Raw genomic sequence first — 17979 nt, 5'->3', positions numbered from 1 at the left:
CTGTTATGGAATTCTGTTATGGAATTATGCAGCTAGCAGTGGATGTGTATGTTCAAGCAACACTATGTCTCTCAAATGAAAGGGTAACCATCGTGCACAGTTCACATTGTTGTTTGCAGAACAAAATGACATTAACTCGTACAGCAGTTGACGGTATAAAGTAAAGTCTGCTTCTTAAAGTGATCGGAACATGGGCAGTATTGTTCATTCCAATTTCAACACTGGATTGCGACATTGAACTTGTGAACTTTCAGTTTTGCGTTTTGTTAACACAAGTCAGCGATACTGAGACCATCCTTTGTTTGTTTATTGGCCTCTGAACAGAACAGCCTGTATGCTTCCTTAATCAGATTAAAGCGAGTGCTCACTGTAACCTGGTGCATTTACCGTGCTGTAGTGACACGTGGAACAGAAAGAAAGAATTCTGCTGTCCACGAGGAAGCAGTCCCTTTCTCAACAACGGCTTCTGTCCATCCAACATTATGCAGGAGGGTTCCAATGGACTGAAATGCCGCCATTTCAATATGCAGACCCCAAAACATAATGACAAACGTGTCTTCACCATTCTTGGTGGCCAATGCCACTGTATTTGTTTTGCTAAAGCGTAGATTTTTTTATCATCGTGTTTGATACCTCTTTTATTAGACTAAATGAAGACATTATTTTAAACCTTGTTAAGGCGAGCTGTATTTGATTGATCGTACCTCTTAAGAGCTAGCACTGTTGCTCCGACACGATTCCTTTGTTTACTTTGTTTACAGGTAATGTTGGTATGCGGTCATTAATTACTTGGAATAAATTTATCAGTTTATGTGTTATTTTCTGCGTAATTCTTCATTGTTTTTAAGTTGATGCATGCTCTTATTAGGCTTATTTATTTAAATTAAGTAATAATTGATAAATGATGGGACAATTGTGAGGTAATTCTAAAATGTTTAAGCCCCCAGTAGACTAGAGTTTCAGTCAAATCTTGTTTCACTGACCATTCCAAGAAGATAATCAAATCATTTAAAGGTAAAGCAATTTTGATAAGGGTAGGGTATGTTTGCGATGTTTGTTTTTGTGTACGTGGTGTAAGTTTGTTCTTAGTATTTGTATTTGTGTATGTGATTTTGATGTGCTTGTGTCTATAGTTCATTGTCGTTATGGCGCTTGCCGTGTGTCCCTTGCTCAGCGTGCCGGTTTGCTAGAAATGGCGGTTTCTTAACTGTATTTACGTTGCATTTTTTTAATTTAGTGCGAAGGATGACAAATATCGAGCAAAGGACGGTGTTGACGACATTGAATATAAGAAGTCTGTTCCGGATGATTTACGAACGGCGACATTTGCTGAAGAACCTGAAAATGTGAACCAATCTGACGAGCCCAATGCAATAGGCAATCGCGAAACGGCAAGTTTAAAATTGTCGAAACCAGAAATAGCAGAGAAAGTGAGTATTTGAAGATGCATTTATTTATATCCGACCAACAGTAACAAAGGGACCCTTATTGAATTCATAGGATTCGGAAACTGGACATGTTTAACTATATGTTACATTTTAGTTAAGCCGTGGTATATATATTCATTCCGTGGTACATCTGTGTCTTGACTTCCAAACGAAGTAATTTAGTCTTAGTGTAAAGCACGTGTCACACGGTAGAATAAAAAGGTACCCATCAAGAGTAAATATCCGTTAATAAACGCCATTTAAAGGATTACTCATGTATACGCATAAACTATTTAAATGGAAAGCATCGGTTCTTGTTAAGTTTCTTTTTTATACACAAATACCGCTGAAGCTTTAAAATAATTTTGTTAGAGAATGATAAATCGCAACAATTAAATTGTTATTAAGGTTCCATTTAACATTTCGATGTTATGATAAATTATCCTTCAGTCGTGTAAACAGTGCATATAAAAGTATTTTAACATGTTTTTTAATTTGCCATGTCGAGCGTATGTTCTATTATGTACAACAGAAAAGGATGGTTTTAAATATTGATTCGGAAGAAAATTAGAGGTTAAATTTTCTTTTTCTAGCTACACCTGATGCAATGAATAATACAGTTAAATAAAAATATCAGTAGTATTAGTTAATATTATATATTATATATCATTCATAAATATAGTATTATCAGGTGTATTATAAAGTAATATATCCCAACATCACTATCGATTAATAAGACAAGTCACATCTGATCTGTTATAACGTTATTCGTTATTATTTAATTTGTTTAAAGAAGTGTATGTTACAGGTAAATACCACTGGGGAGAATGCCTTGCAAGTCTCGGATAACAAAATACAGACGCCGCATATGGACACACACGAACAAGTATATTATTGTTTATGTTATTTCTCCATTTGGTAACTGTTGTGGTTCTTTAGTTGCGCGAACAATTAATCATCTGTATCAAAAATCTGGATTACTGGACCTTTATTGGATGATTAACATTACATTCGGATCTATAACGAGACATAAGTGTAATAACATTTTAACGCTGTTTACATCATAGCTGATAGTATTGTTTAGGTCAAACAATTAACATATTTTAATTCTTTTTAAAAATGGGTGTTTAATTAAAATGAACTAATTTTTGAACATCAAAATGTCGAATGTATTACCTTTGTATTAAAATCTGAAACTTAATGAGTTCAACATTGATTTACAATAATAGTTTTAATAATGTACTGTGATTCAGCCTGACAAAAAATACAATGAACGTTTAAAACAATCGGCAACGAAAGGAACTGATGTTGAAATACCCATAGAAAAAGAAGAAGATGCGATGAGCATACCTGAAAAGACTGAAAACTCAGGAAGAGGGGTTATTGAGCTGGGTAAGCTGTATAATAAATGTTTATTTCTCTAAAATACCAAACATTCGTATTTTCATACCAAAAGTCTAACCATTTACAGAACAAAACAGATCAGAACATTTGTATTACACGTTAACATTTTTGTGCTAAATTTACATATATATTTATTAACAATATAATTTTACTATGTAGTGAGCAACTTATATTACAGAAATATAAGGGATGAACTGAAAATAGTTGTAATGCTATTCATCAAAGATAGCACAATACCATTTGACTTTCATATACATGCACATGTTGAAACAATCGTTTTTAATGCCATTTAAAGTATAAATATTTAAACATAAGAATAAAACTTGACTGAAACATTAAATCAAAATGTTAATGCTATGCACATGACAACACATGAATGTGTTTACTCTGTACACGAACCATCTAAAAAGAAAGCATATATGATTTTACAATCTCCGTCATTTAAAAAAAGGGCTGATCGTTATAACCGAAAGCTTTTATGTAATACTCTTTTCCTTTTTAAAACACCGTTTAAACATTTCAATATTCTAAGCATATATTTGGCATAATCATTTTAAAAAGTATGCTTAGATTATGCAACAATGGGTTCATGAGTTATTATTATTTTATAGTATACAAGTGTACATTGTCACATTAGTATTTGTCACAAGATATATTTAATTCCTTTCAAAAATTCCTTTCAAAAATATAATTAACATTTCCTTATAAATGGTATGTTGTGTTAATTTCCGAAAATATCTATTTTAACATGTGCAATTTCGTATCACTTTTTATATATGTTTTTGTTTATAAATGAGGTACTCTGTTTTGAACTACAAATGATTTCAAATGTAGTTCTTTAAGTTGATACTTTCACTCATTTTAAATATGTTCGCTGTTGTTAATTCAGTGATAAAAGTCCAAAACATGTGCAAGAAGATTTTACTTTAAAAACCGTCAATTAAAATATATTTGCATTGCTGATAATATTCCTTATACTTTATAAGAAAACTGTTTATAAAAAAAACACCAATAAAACGTGACCGGTTCTGACCATCCGCAACCGTTTTGTAAGGGTCATAATTTAATTAAAGATACAATCAAATATGTCGCCTATCCTTCAACTGCTTCAAACATCATAAACAGTGATTTGGAAAGTAATAACTACCGTGCTTTCAATTGAAACAAATATTCGTACTAAAGTTATTAATCATAAATAACCATGTGATATGGAATAGGATCAGATAAAAACAAAAAGTATATGCCTGTGAATTTTCTTTTCAATATAATTCAGTGAAAGACGACGGAATGTCGAAATAAAAAAGTCCGTATCACGTTTTTGTCGTTGTCTGGTCCCTTTCCATGCTTTGATGAGTGCTGAAATTTACACACTGTTTGTTTAAATGCATTCAGCAATGCTAAATAAAGCCATAACATTGGTTTTGGAACGTGTTTTCATTCCTAAATAAACTTTTCCGAAATAATCTTACTCCTGATTTGTGTTAGTATTCAAGAAAATAAACAAGAACATTTAGGTGATGGATAAGTGACGGCATTTCAAAAAATTGAAATTTCAGGAAATAGCTTGTGAAAGCTAAGTGCTGTCTCGTGAAATAAGACATGAAAAGTGACCAGACTAAATCCCCGTTAGAATTAATATCCGTTTTGGTACGGGGGGATGTCCGGTGCCTGTCCATAGGGATACCATTTCCCATTTGGGATTATAAAAAATCAAACGACCGAGCAAACTTTGATGAAAAAAATCTGCACACGTATAATTTCTTTTGAAGGTTATTACAAAATATGGTATATACACAAAAGCATTATGAAAAATGCTGCACAAGTATCCATTCACTACTACAGTTACGTTACAACATTTGCCTACTTTTTCTCTTGATATATTCCAAAAGCATTGTCTTACTTTTCCGCCGATTCTATAATGTAAGAACAAAATTTACGCAAAATTAATTCCCAATTGTATCCAGATACTCTTCATATTTGAAACAAATCTTCAAGGATTGACATCTTTTTGTCTTAGGCATATTGGAGCCATTTTATTATGTCGGTTTAGGCAAAGTTCATTAAATTTTGAAAGTTTAATGTTCAACTTGATTTGTGACACTCAAAATAGATCTGACTGAAATTATTGATCTTTCGACAATTCCTTGTACGCACGTTGCCAATGCGTATCATATATTTGGTGTTTCTATCATGATTTCTGATCATGATGTGACCGTTTGTACCTTGCATTTTAACATATAATAGCCATTTTTACGTTACACTGTCTTTTTTAACTAATAGCACTTATGTCAATAACGGTATTTGCAATGTATCGACTTTTTTAATTTAGATATTAACACACTCAAACAAAAGCACCATAAACACTGGCGGGCACAATTATAGTATCAACAAATAATAGCTATGTCGTAACATCACATTTTCCGCATCAACTAGAACTATGCACATTGTTAATGTCGCCTGTGGGGGACGCCCATCTATGTTTATTAAAAGTGTGTAGGAATAATTTCTGCTGTTAAATTGTCTAAACAAAATAAATATCGCTTAAAATAATTATTGATCACATATTTTGGGGAAAAGAAAAACGAAAATTGAAAAAATAACTTCAAATATAGTTGCCTTTCAAAGTAATTTGTGCAAAATTAATATTTCTTTGTGACAGTATATCATCAGCAACGAATGTTTTATCTCCGTTACAATTGTCACTTCATTTGCTCAGAAGGGGAAAAAATGTTTAAGTTACTATGAGAGGCTAGATTCATCGAATGTGGTTAACTTTGCCAATTAAAGGGCCTTATCATTAATTTTGTATCAGGTGTAGAGCCGTCTTTGAAACCGAAGTGGCCATAATAAAGCTTATCGTTTTCACACCACTTTCTGACTAACATCCTGATCATAATTTAATATATTTACCAGTGACGTAAACTTTAATTTTCTGGATTAGTATTAGTATTTGCTAAACAGGGACAATTTGCACCTACATTCTGAATGAGCAAATTTGTCATAAATAGTATTAACAGGTCACAAAACAACGCGATCAAAAATATTTACCCAAAACTCAATCAATACCACAGGCTTTTAACGATTTAACGTCAAAATAGTGTCGACATTTTTTCCTGCCAACAATCAGTGTTTCTTCTGTAGAGATTTCGTGATCTTAGACAAAGAATTGACGCACATACATATTTGTTATGTATGTGAAACAATGAAATATAATACTTTTACTGGACTTATTATTTGTGTTATTTTTTCACTTTTTCGCTTAGAATTTACGGGAAGACGATACACAATAGGATTATAGACTTTACTTTTTAAGCTAAAAAACGGGTTATGCAACGTTTAATATCGGCAAATTTACTTCCACATTTCAAAACTGCCTTTTTGTCACTAGTCTTGTCTGCTTTTTGCTGACAGTAAATGTTTTTTGGAGCTTTTGCAATTCTCGCCAAATAAACAATGTCCTTAAATTGCAATGTTTTTACTTATGCTCATAAATACAGCACTGCATCACTTGATTTTGGGCATCATTTCTTCAAAGGAAGGATCGTAACTTGCCATCAAAATGTGTCTTATTTGCGCGCTAATAATCTTTTGAATTCATTGACGTATATATATGTATTAAACCTTACATAAAAGTGTCCCTTCATTGTTTATATAAAACAGGTGGGTGTTGCTTGTAATTTTCACAACGATTTTTTTTAAAGTAAACATTATTAGATTTGATCAATAAAACACATCAAAGGCACTTTAAAATTATTAAGTAGTAAAAAAGGTGTTCGGTATAATATAAGAACTATAACACACCACTTTGAGCCATATGGCATTGTAAGGACAGGCCAGTCAGCCCCCGAAGGTAAATTGACCTCGGCTAACGCCTCGGTCCATATACACCTTCGGGGGCTGACTGGCCGGTCCTTATAATGTCATATGACCCTCAGTGGTGTGTAATATTTCTTATATGTTTACATAACACAATAGAGTGGTAATTCAAATAAAGATACATGTATATATGTTAAGACTCAAATAGACTCTTCAAAATAAAACTGCCAAATTTAAAAACCATTATCAAAACCAAATGCTTGTCACAAATGGCTTCGTGTAAGTCCATGACTTACCATTTGGGTTATCCTCTCATTGCATGCCATTATTACAATCTTTGACCAATATCTCATGACATTCACAGAACTTTTTTACAATAATAAAGTTCACAATGCACAACAATTGTAGGTCTGTATTTTCACATTTTTTTTACAAAAAACGCTAGTGTAAGTTAAGTTCTGAAACCCAATATTTCCGACCGGTAACTTGATGACTTAGACTATTGAAAATTTCCATTTTATGCTTAACTGAAATAAAATAATATTTGGATAAACAACTTGTGTGTTTAAAACTGCCTCCAATGCATTAAAATATACTCTTATATATAAATTTTCTGGATTCAAATTTAATTTCCATCTTTCACAAAATTGTTCTTATAATAACAACCCTTTTTTGTAATCCTGACTCTGTATCAGATAACAAAGATCAGCATATGGTAATATAACTATATTAAACAATTCAAAATCAATAGTTATTAATACATACATTCTCTTACATGCCTTTCAGATAAATGGATAAAAAACGGAGATAGGGATTCTCCTTGATGAAACCCCTAATCAACCTAAAAAATCAAAACGTAATTCATTGTTATATTTCACTTTTTACATAAAGGCCTAGTTATACCCCCACAAACGAAGTTTGAGGGGGTATATAGGAGTGAGCTTGTCGGTCGGTCGGTCGGTCGGTCTGTCTGTCGGTCGGTCTGTCGGTTTTCATGGTTTCCGGACGATAACTCATGAAAGGCTAGACAGATTTGAAAACTTTTTGGTACACAGGTGTAACATCAGAAGATACAGGTCAAGTTCGATATTGGGGCTGGTGGGGCCAAGGTCAAGGTCACTGTTACTAAAAATAAAAAAACGGTTTCCGGACGATAACTCATGAAAGGCTTGACAGATTTAATCAATTTTTAGTACACAGGTGTAAAATCAGAAGATACAGGTCAAGTTCGATATTGGAGCTGGTGGGTCCAAGGTCAAGGTCACTGTTACTAAAAATAGAAAAACGGTTTCCGGACGATAATTCATGAAAGGCTTGACAGATTTGAACAATTTTTGGTACACATGTGTAACATCAGAAGATACAGGTCAAGTTCGATATTAGGGCTGGTGGGGCCAAGGTCAAGGTCATTGTTACTAAAAATAGAAAAACGGTTTCCGGACGATAACTCATGAAAGGCTAGACAGATTTGAACAATTTTTTGGTACACAGGTGTAACATCAGAAGATACAGGTCAAGTTCGATATTGGAGCTGGTGGGGCCAAGGTCAAGGTCACTGTTACTAAAAATAGAAAAACGGTTTCCGGACGATAACTCATGAAAGGCTAGACAGATTTGAACAATTTTTGGTACACAGGTGTAACATCAGAAGATACAGGCCAAGTTCGATATTGGGGCTGGTGGGGCCAAGGTCAAGGTCACTGTTACTAAAAATAGAAAAACGGTTTCCGGACGATAACTCATTAAAGGCTAGACAGATTTGAACAATTTGGTACACAGGTGTAACATCAGAAGATACAGGTCAAGTTCGATATTGGGGCTGGTGGGGCCAAGGTCAAGGTCACTGTTACTAAAAATAGAAAAACGGTTTCCGGACGATAACCCGTGAAAGGCTAGTTTTTCTTGTCAGCAGTGTAACTTCTAAATTACTCAACAGATTTAAATAAAACAATACATGCATGATGAAAAAGATGCAGTGTGCAGTAACCTTGGAGTTATGGCCTCTTTTTAAAGGAATGGTTTGCCATTCCTGTGTCCAGGCGGCATTTGGGGGTATTCGTCACTCCTGTGACAGCTCTAGTTAAAGGAATGTTTGGCATGGCAATCCCCTGTTGTGCATCCCCTGCTTATTGCACTGATGTCACAATAGGGACCAATTTCCTGTTTATTTGTTCATTGGCTTATGGCCATTGATTGTCCATTTCTATAATAAAAGCTTCAAAACTGCACAGCAGGATATTCAGATCGAAGATCTTTTAAGACAATTAGGCATTTAGATTAAGATCAATACACAGACATTGTGTATAATACACGGTTTTTTTTCTGTTTTTTTTTTTGGGGGGGGGGAGGGGGGGTCACTTATAGAAGGAGTAAACTAGGCCTTTAACATTAAGATATATCAAACGTTTGATATCGAACATCTTTCCCCTTACACCAAATGTTAACAATTTATACCAGAGTATATATCTTACAACATTATCAAATACTTTGGAAAAGTATACAAACGCTGTATATAATTTCTTATTGTTATTATGTAAATATGTGATTATACTATCTATTACAAATATATTATCAATAGTGCCTAAACCAGCCTGGGCCTCCATATACACATGATAATATTCTGCCCATTTACTGAGTCTAGTATTTAAACAAAGCTCAACAAAGTAATACCGCTGAACGTCAATTACAGTACCTTTCTTAAAATGTGGTACAATAAAAAAAATCGTTTGTCTTGAAGATAACTTTTATCAAATAACTTAACAAACATTTGCACAGAAAACAAATACCTCATTATGACATCCAAATTTATAAAACTCATTTAAAAGAATTCTGGCCTACTGGCCTGACCATTATTACGTTCTTCCAACCTTTTTAACTTCACAAACAATAAAAAGGGCATTTAATGCTTGAAACATGATATTTAATTCACCATTAAAATACCTTTTATTTAAATGCAAAACATCTTTATACGGCTGATGAAATACAGATTCCGTCAAAATGTTTGATGTAAGTTAGCAAATATTTAGTGTGGCGATATTTCAATCATTTATGTCTGTTTTTGCTAAAAGCATTTTGTTTTGCTGAAATGTTAATGTTAATGCAAATTTTCCGTTCGGTTCTGTTAATCACTTAGAGAAGAAAAGAAAATAAGAAGGCAAAATAGCAATTACTCAAATCGTATGGAAACACAGGAAATATTCATTCAGTAATCCAGGCATAGCGCGATACTGAAAAAGTCGCAGATCAAAATTAGTACATACGATGAAGTCAATGCCAAAATTGAATTTTACCAGTGATCAAATACAAAGGTCAAATACTCAATTTTCATTGAAGAAGTTAATTTTTGTCATTTTGTTTTCAATTGAAGACTGGGAGACAAAGTTGAAAGAAAGCGACTACAACGGGATTGCCTACTTGCTACAAAATGGAATCAGTCCAACGAATAACAGAATATTTAACGACGCTGTTGAATTTCTACATGAGCGAAAGGACGATTTAATATCTCTATGCCGCATTATAAGTAAACACATACTGTTGAACATTCGACATGCAAAGGTTATATATCCGGCCAAAAGTCCAAAAAATCAAAAAATCTACTTTGTTGTACTTTCTACCTGCCCTAGTGATCGAAAATATTTCGACGAATTTCCATTGAAAATAAAGTATGCATACACAAAAAGTGAAGAAGAGCAATATATTCGTCAAAAGGAAATGAATGAAGCTTTGCATTTTCAATCAAAAGAGGACGAAATAGGAATAATCAATGTTATAGGAAAAGCACGTAAACAGTTTTCGAAAAACCCGAACATTTCACGTATTTCTTACAGCTTTTACAAGTCGAAGCGTTTCGGAGAGGTTGATAGAGAAATTGATTACATAAAAAAAGGTTGCGTGGTCATTTTCGTTTACTTAAAGAAGTGGATTCCAATAGGAATGGACGCCTTCCCAAAAACATTTGAAGGATACAATGTAGATGTTCGCCAAGCTATGATGATGAAAAGGCACTCTACAAAGATTTCTTCGGACAAAAGCATAATTGGAAGCGGTACAATCCAAGGAAACCTGAAAAGAAGAGGTACAAATAACGACACGGATACGTCTTATGCTCTGACAGCGGCGCATGCAGTTCTACCAGATGAAACTTTGGCTAAAATGCTCGATATCGAAACACCTTTCATGCACAAATCAGATAAAAATCTTGTTACGTCAGATGTACAAAAAGGAGAAGTTGAGGCAGTGGCATACCAAGGAAAGCCACATATTGACGTAGCAGCAATCGCATTGACAGCTCCTTTGGTGGAAAAAGAAATTGTCTTTGACTGGATGAAATACGGTATACTATTTTACTGTTTTGAACAAAATTACAAGATATAATAATTTGTTATTGTTTGTCCTCATGAGACTAGTTTGGGAGTTATATGTAAAAAATCAAACTAATACAATTTACACAAGTACAATTACTGAAACATATATTTTCGACGATTTTTGTACTGCAATTCTTAAACTTATCTTTGTCAACCTCTTAGTTTGTAAAATAAAAAAGCACGACAGATTTCTTCCACGATCTATTATTTTCAACACAGCCGTTTCGTGTTATTATAAATTTACATGAAGTGATATAAAATTGGAAAATTACGAATCCTCTGTACAACTATGTGACTTATAGACAAAATATATTTTAATCTCAAACTGTTGGAAATGATGCAAACATAATAAGAGGCCATCATTTCCAACAGTTTGAGATTGAAAATATATTATGCTCAAGCATATTTGGTCTCGAAAGCTTGAAAAGTAGGTAATTCCACGTCCGATTTCGGTTAAATTAACGATCACAATACAAACTGCCATAGCTATATCCATTATGTATTTTCGGTCATTTAGTCTTGACAGAAATAATAGGTATGCATTATCCTTTTTAGTGATGAAAAAACTATATTTAGTCACCGAAAATAAACGAATAGTACAATCACCAATGACTGTATTATTTGCATGTGCTATACATACTTTAGACAAATGTATTTTATATAAAATACCTTATATATGTGTAAGTATGACCAATTGAAGGCCAATGCTATAAAGCTATTTATGTATATTTTGATAACACAAACGCTTTTTAAAACGCAAAAAAAAATATTCTTTAGCACATTTCTACGATTCATGCAGTAAGTCTAGCTTATTGGTAACATTAAATATGCCCAATTCGATTCTGTCATCCAAGATACGTGAGTACAGTTAGTGTCCTCGATTTAAGCTTGATAAATTGAAAAACAACGGTTCTTTTTAGGGGGCATCAAAATGTTTGCCGTAGAGACTAATTAAGTTATTGTAAGATTGTCAAAAAAAAATTTTTTAACTCGTACGTAAATACGCAAAGAGAAAAAAAACTCATACCAGATTAGTTGTTTTAAAAGCATCTTCTTTCAACATGAAAAATCAATAAGAAGAGATTACCATCAGAGCCTTAATTTTTCACAATTCTCCGGGAATGTTTAAAGGAGAAAATCTTGCAAGAAAGTGTTGAATGTCGTTCTATTCTTAAAATATTTAAAACCAATTGCAGATCGAAGTTAAATATAAATACAAATTTTGGGCCAATATAGGTGACGGTGTGTTAAGATTCGAATTCAAAATGAAAAATATTTTTCGGAATTGCAAATGGAATGGCCTATATTTTTTACCTTGTCTGTCATTCCGTCATAAGGTCAATTATTGTGTTCCATTTACTTCATAAGTATTATATTCATGAAATTGCAGAGGATTATAAGTAAGCATGGTCCGTTGAACACCTAGAATTCTGTCTGACCCTTTTACTCGGTCCAAAAATATGTATGCCCGTGGTTTTAGGGCAAATGGTCTTAACAATATTTGGTCGTACGGCGCTCGAAAATATTACATCTTTGAACTACCTTCATGAATCATGAACTACTGACATTGCGCAAATGAGAACCAATGCCTATAATAACGACTATGATAATTATCTACTTTTGCCCGGTGTTCTTTAAAAACTGAAACAGATGACCGTGCGCCCTTCTCTCGGTGGCGCTAAAGTAAAAAAAGATAAAAAAAAGTTGCGCTGTTGACTTTGTCCTGATTTTAAGATAGGGCCAGAACCTGGCATTGTTGAAGTTCATTTATTTGTTATGCTCCTTTTTTAACTAAACATCTTTAATATTATGTTAGGTATTTGCCGCGTGGAAAAGATGTTTAAGCATGCACGCTCTTTGCTTGAAGATGCTTTAAAAATAAATTAACTCCATCATAAATATTATGTAGAAGTATTGAGCTACTTTAAATCTCCCGTGTTTTGACTCTTGAATTGTAAATTAAAATATCTTATAGTTCATGAAATTTTCTGTATTTTTAAAGGATTTCGAAGAATATTAAAGTTTCCCGATAGCGGGATTCAATGCTGTCATCCCAAAATTGGAGATGTTGTCTTGAAATACGGAGAAACAACGGGACTAACATTTGGACATGTGCACGACATTTCAGCTGAAATATACGATGCCGGACAAACTTGCCTCATAGAAATATGGCATATTGATCCGAAAAGTGTTTTAGACTTCGCAGCAAAACGTCCTAGAAATGATGTTGAGGAGAAGAAGGACCATCAGACGTTTTTTTCCGATGTTGGTGATTCTGGAGCTTTCGTTTATGTGGTTAACCCAAACGCTTTACAAGATAAAACTGACGAGAGATTTTCCAAAAATAATGATCTTGGGCTTGTGGGCATGGTCACCTCAGAAGAGAACGGATCATATTATTCAACGTATATGGAAAAAAATTTGCTTGGACTGAAGAACAGATACGAATTTTGTTAATTGAATGTATCTAATACTGGACGATTGTGAAGTTGTTGCGAGTTTTCAGAACCTAGACAGGTTTCACTACTTTCCATTACTATAGGGTTCGTCAATGTTGTTATATTTAATCAGATTTTTATTTCTGTAGTTATTTTGTAATATTTTTAAGTGCTCCTTCTCTAATTGTGTTATTTGACGCGGCCTGGATTATTACAACCTAGCTTATTTGTCCTTACTAATACTGTATTTCACTGTGCTGTTTGTGGAGTTTGGTGTTGTTCTTCCATGTTTCCTGTTTATGATCTTTTGTTTTTATGTTCTATTTCTTTGGCGTTTACCCAGTGCCATTAAACCGGGTTTATGTTTAAACTTTTTGCTGCTGAGCTTGTTTCTGTAGCTTTTAGCATAAATATTGAAACGATCTATGTTTAATAAGATATTGTTTTATGGCACTATGCTGTTATATTATTCAGTGCTACTGCTTTTATTGTGTTATATTTTTAATGTTTTCTGTTTATTATCATAAACATTGTTTCCTTTGAAGTCTCCGGACATATTACAACCAAACTCGATATAAATAATTATTTGAGCTTCTCTTTTATCAAAGTCAACATTATTAACCTCGTCCTTTTTAAAATGGATTATAAAACAATCTGCATTTAGAGATGCGATTTGTCTGAACGCCCAGCTTTTTCTAGGATTACGTTTTAGAATCCATATTAACCAATATAAAATGCTTAAACGTCAGAAAAAAGGTATCTGCAAATATTGTAAAATAAAAACAATAACAATATATTTCTTACAATTTTCACCTCATTTTTTACTTAAACATGCTTAAAATGGTTTTTCATAGAAGTTGTCCATTAGTTATGGCTGCAAGGTCTTATGCGATGCCTTATGGATGGCACAAACCAGTAGCAATACCACACTGTGATAGAAAATGTATTGCATGTAATTAACTTGAAGACGAATTTTATTTTATTCTTGAATGTCAACTGTATAAAGAACTAAGAAAGCAATGCTTTTGGTTGATAATTGCCCCCAGTGAAAATAATTGCCCTCGAGCAATTATTCCTTTCACTGGGGCAATTATCAACCAAAAGCCATGGTCAACCATGTATTATTCTATAAATATCGCGAACCCATGTTTGCTGTACGGGACGCTGGCTGTAATGTTTACCTCGTTGTATTAGCAAATGACGCCACCAAACGGCACTGGTATGTCGTTGTCCCTTGGACGCCCGACTGGGAAAAAAATGCTAGGCGTTTAAACAGACACAATAGTGCACAAATCCAAACAGGGGCAGTTGCTTACATATTTGAGTATCTTTTGACAAATCGGGCATATTATGACATATTATTGCGATTTTCGAACATTTTTTTTGACTCCATAAGAATTATTGACCTATCGCGGCATATCGGCACAACTATTGACATATCAGGACAACTATTGGCACATCGGGACAACTATTGACATATCAGGATAACTATTGGCATATCGGGACAACCATTGACATATCGGGTCAACTATTGACATGTCAGGACAACTATTGACATATCAGGACAACTATTGGCATATCAGGACAACGTTTGGCAGATCGGGACAACTATTGCCATATCAGGACAACTATTGACATATCGGGTCAACTATTGACATATCAGGACAACTATTGACATATCAGGACAACTATTGGCATATCAGGACAACTATTGGCATATCAGGACAACTATTGACATATCAGGACAACTATTGGCATATCAGGACAACGTTTGGCATATCGGGACAACTATTTACATATCGGGACAACTATTTACATATCGGGGCAACTTTTGACATATCAGTAAAACTATTGGCATATCGGGGCAAATATTGGCATATCGGGGCAACTATTGACATATCGGGGCAACTATGCATATATTTGGGCAACTATTGTCATATCGGGGCAACTATTGACATATCTGGGTAGCTATTAAAATGTCGTGGCAACTAATTACATACCGGGGCATCGATTGACATATCGGTGCAAAGATCGACATATCGGAAAAAAACATTATCATACCGGGGCATCTCTTTACATATCGGGTCAACTTAAAAAAAAAATCAGGCAACTATTGACTTTTCTGGGCAACTATAAACGTATCGGGGAATATATTGACATATCTGGGCACATTTTATCATATCAGGACATTTATTGAAATGTCGGGTCAACTATCAACATATCGGTGAATCTGTTAACATATCAGGGCAACTATTGTCACATCAGTGAACTACTTACATATCAGGGCATCTATTGACATATCTGGGCAACTATTAACATATCGGCGTATCTATTGACATATCGGGACAACTATTGCTATATCGGGCCAAATATTGAATTATTTGGGCAGATATTCACATGACGGGGCCACTCATAGTCATATTGGGGCATCTATTGACATATCGGGACAATAATCGACATACCAGGGCAACCATTAACATATAAGGGCATCAATTAATATATCGGGGCAACTATTGACTTATCAGGGCATATCGGGGCAATTCGACATATCAGTTCATCAATTAACATATCAGGGCAACAACTGAAATATCTGGGCAATTTTTAACACACCCGGACATCTAGAGGTAACAATTAACATTTCGGAGCAACTATTGAAATACTGGAGCAACTATCGACGAATCGGCGCATCTAGTGACACATCAGGGCAACTATCGGCATCTTGGGGCAACTATTGACATATAGGGGCAATTGTTGACATATCGGGCCAACTATTAACATATCGGGCCAACTATTGACATATCGGGCCAACTATTGACATATCAGGGTCAACTACTGACATATATGGAAAAACTATGGAAATATCAGGGCAAGTATTGACATATCTTGTCAAATATTGACATATCAGGATCGACTTTTGACATATCTGGCCAACTATTAACATATCTGGGCAACGTTTTACATATCAGGGCCACTATTAACATATCAGTGCAATTTTTGACATATCGGGGCAAATCTTGACATATCAGGGTCAACTATGGACATATCAGGGTCAATTTATGACATATCTGGGTATTGACATATCTAGGCAACTATTGACATATCAAGGCAACAATTACCATATCGGATCAAATATTAACATCAGAATAACATATTGACATATCAGGGTCAGCTATAAACAAATATGGGCAACTTTTGATATATCGGGGCAGCTTTTGAAATATCAGGGCAACTATTGACATATTAGGGTCAATTAATGACGTTTCTATGCAACCTTTGACATATCAATGTCACGTATTGACATATCAGGGTCATGTATCGGCATACTGTGGAAACTACCTGGCACATCTGGGCATCTAGTGACATATCTGGGCATCTAGAGAAATATCAGGGCATAAATTGGCATATGTTGGAAAATATTGACATATCAGGTTCAGTTATTGACATATCTTGGCAACTATTAACATATCGGGGCCAAGATTGACATATCAGGTTCAACTATTGACATATCTGGGCAACTTTTAACATATCGGGGCATATATTTACATATCAGGGTCAACTATGGACCTATCAGGGTCAGCTTATGACATATCTGCCTATTGACATATCTGGGCAACTATTTACATATCAAGGCAAGTATTGACAAATATGGGCAATTTTTGACATATCGGGGCAGTTTTTGTAATATCAGGGCTACTATTGACATATCAGGGTCAACTAATGACGTTTCTGTGCAACTTTTGACAATATTAATGTCATGTATTGAAATATCAGGGTCATGTATCGGCATACCGTGGGAACTATTGGCATATCTGGGCATCTAGTGACATATCTGACATATCAGGTTCAATTTTTGACATATCTGGGCAACTTTTGACATATTGGGGCAACGGTTGAAATAGCAGGGCAACAATTGACATAACAGGGTCAACTATTGACATATCAGGGCAACTTGGGACATATCGGGGCAACAGTTTAAATATCAGGGCAACTATTGACATATCAGGTTCAAATATTGACATATCTAGGTTACTATTGAAATATCGGGGCGACTGTTGAAATATCAGGGCAACTATTGCAATATCAGGGTCAAGTATTGACATGTTTGAGCAACTATTGACATATCAGGGTCTACTATTAACATAATCAGGGACACTTATCGGCATACCTTAGAAACTATTGACAAATCTGGACAACTAGTGACATATCTGGGTAACTATTGAAATATCAGGGCAAATATTGACATGTAAGGGTCAACTGTTGACATATCCTGGAAACTATTGTATTATATGGGTTCCTGTTGACGTATATCAGGGCAACTATTGATGTTTCAGGTCAACTATTGACATGTCTGGGCAACTTTTGAAATATCAGGGTCCCTAATTGACATGTTTGGGCAATTATTAACATATCGGGGCAACTATTGAAATATCGGGGCCAATATTGACAAACATATCGGGGCAACTATTGACACATAGGGGCAACTATTAACATATCGGGGCATCTATTGACATTTCTGGGCAACTTTTAACA

The 17979-nt window shown here is 34.4% G+C and overlaps 1 protein-coding gene across 1 annotated transcript in view; it reads left to right on the top strand.

The window, feature by feature from the left end:
* Positions 1-14121, top strand: part of LOC128210502 (uncharacterized) — a 31104-nt gene extending 16983 nt beyond the window's left edge. Inside the window, exons 5-9 of the mRNA XM_052914851.1 lie at positions 1238-1430; positions 2236-2313; positions 2681-2819; positions 10015-10980; positions 13014-14121. Of these exons, the coding sequence (XP_052770811.1) occupies positions 1238-1430; positions 2236-2313; positions 2681-2819; positions 10015-10980; positions 13014-13468 (1831 nt within the window). The 3' untranslated portion in view covers positions 13469-14121. The remainder of the gene's footprint in view (positions 1-1237; positions 1431-2235; positions 2314-2680; positions 2820-10014; positions 10981-13013) is intronic.
* Positions 14122-17979: the final 3858 nt, after the last annotated feature.

Source organism: Mya arenaria, chromosome 12, assembly GCF_026914265.1.
Source record: "Mya arenaria isolate MELC-2E11 chromosome 12, ASM2691426v1".
NCBI lineage: Eukaryota > Metazoa > Mollusca > Bivalvia > Myida > Myidae > Mya > Mya arenaria.
This window is presented reverse-complemented; position numbering and strand designations above follow the sequence as displayed.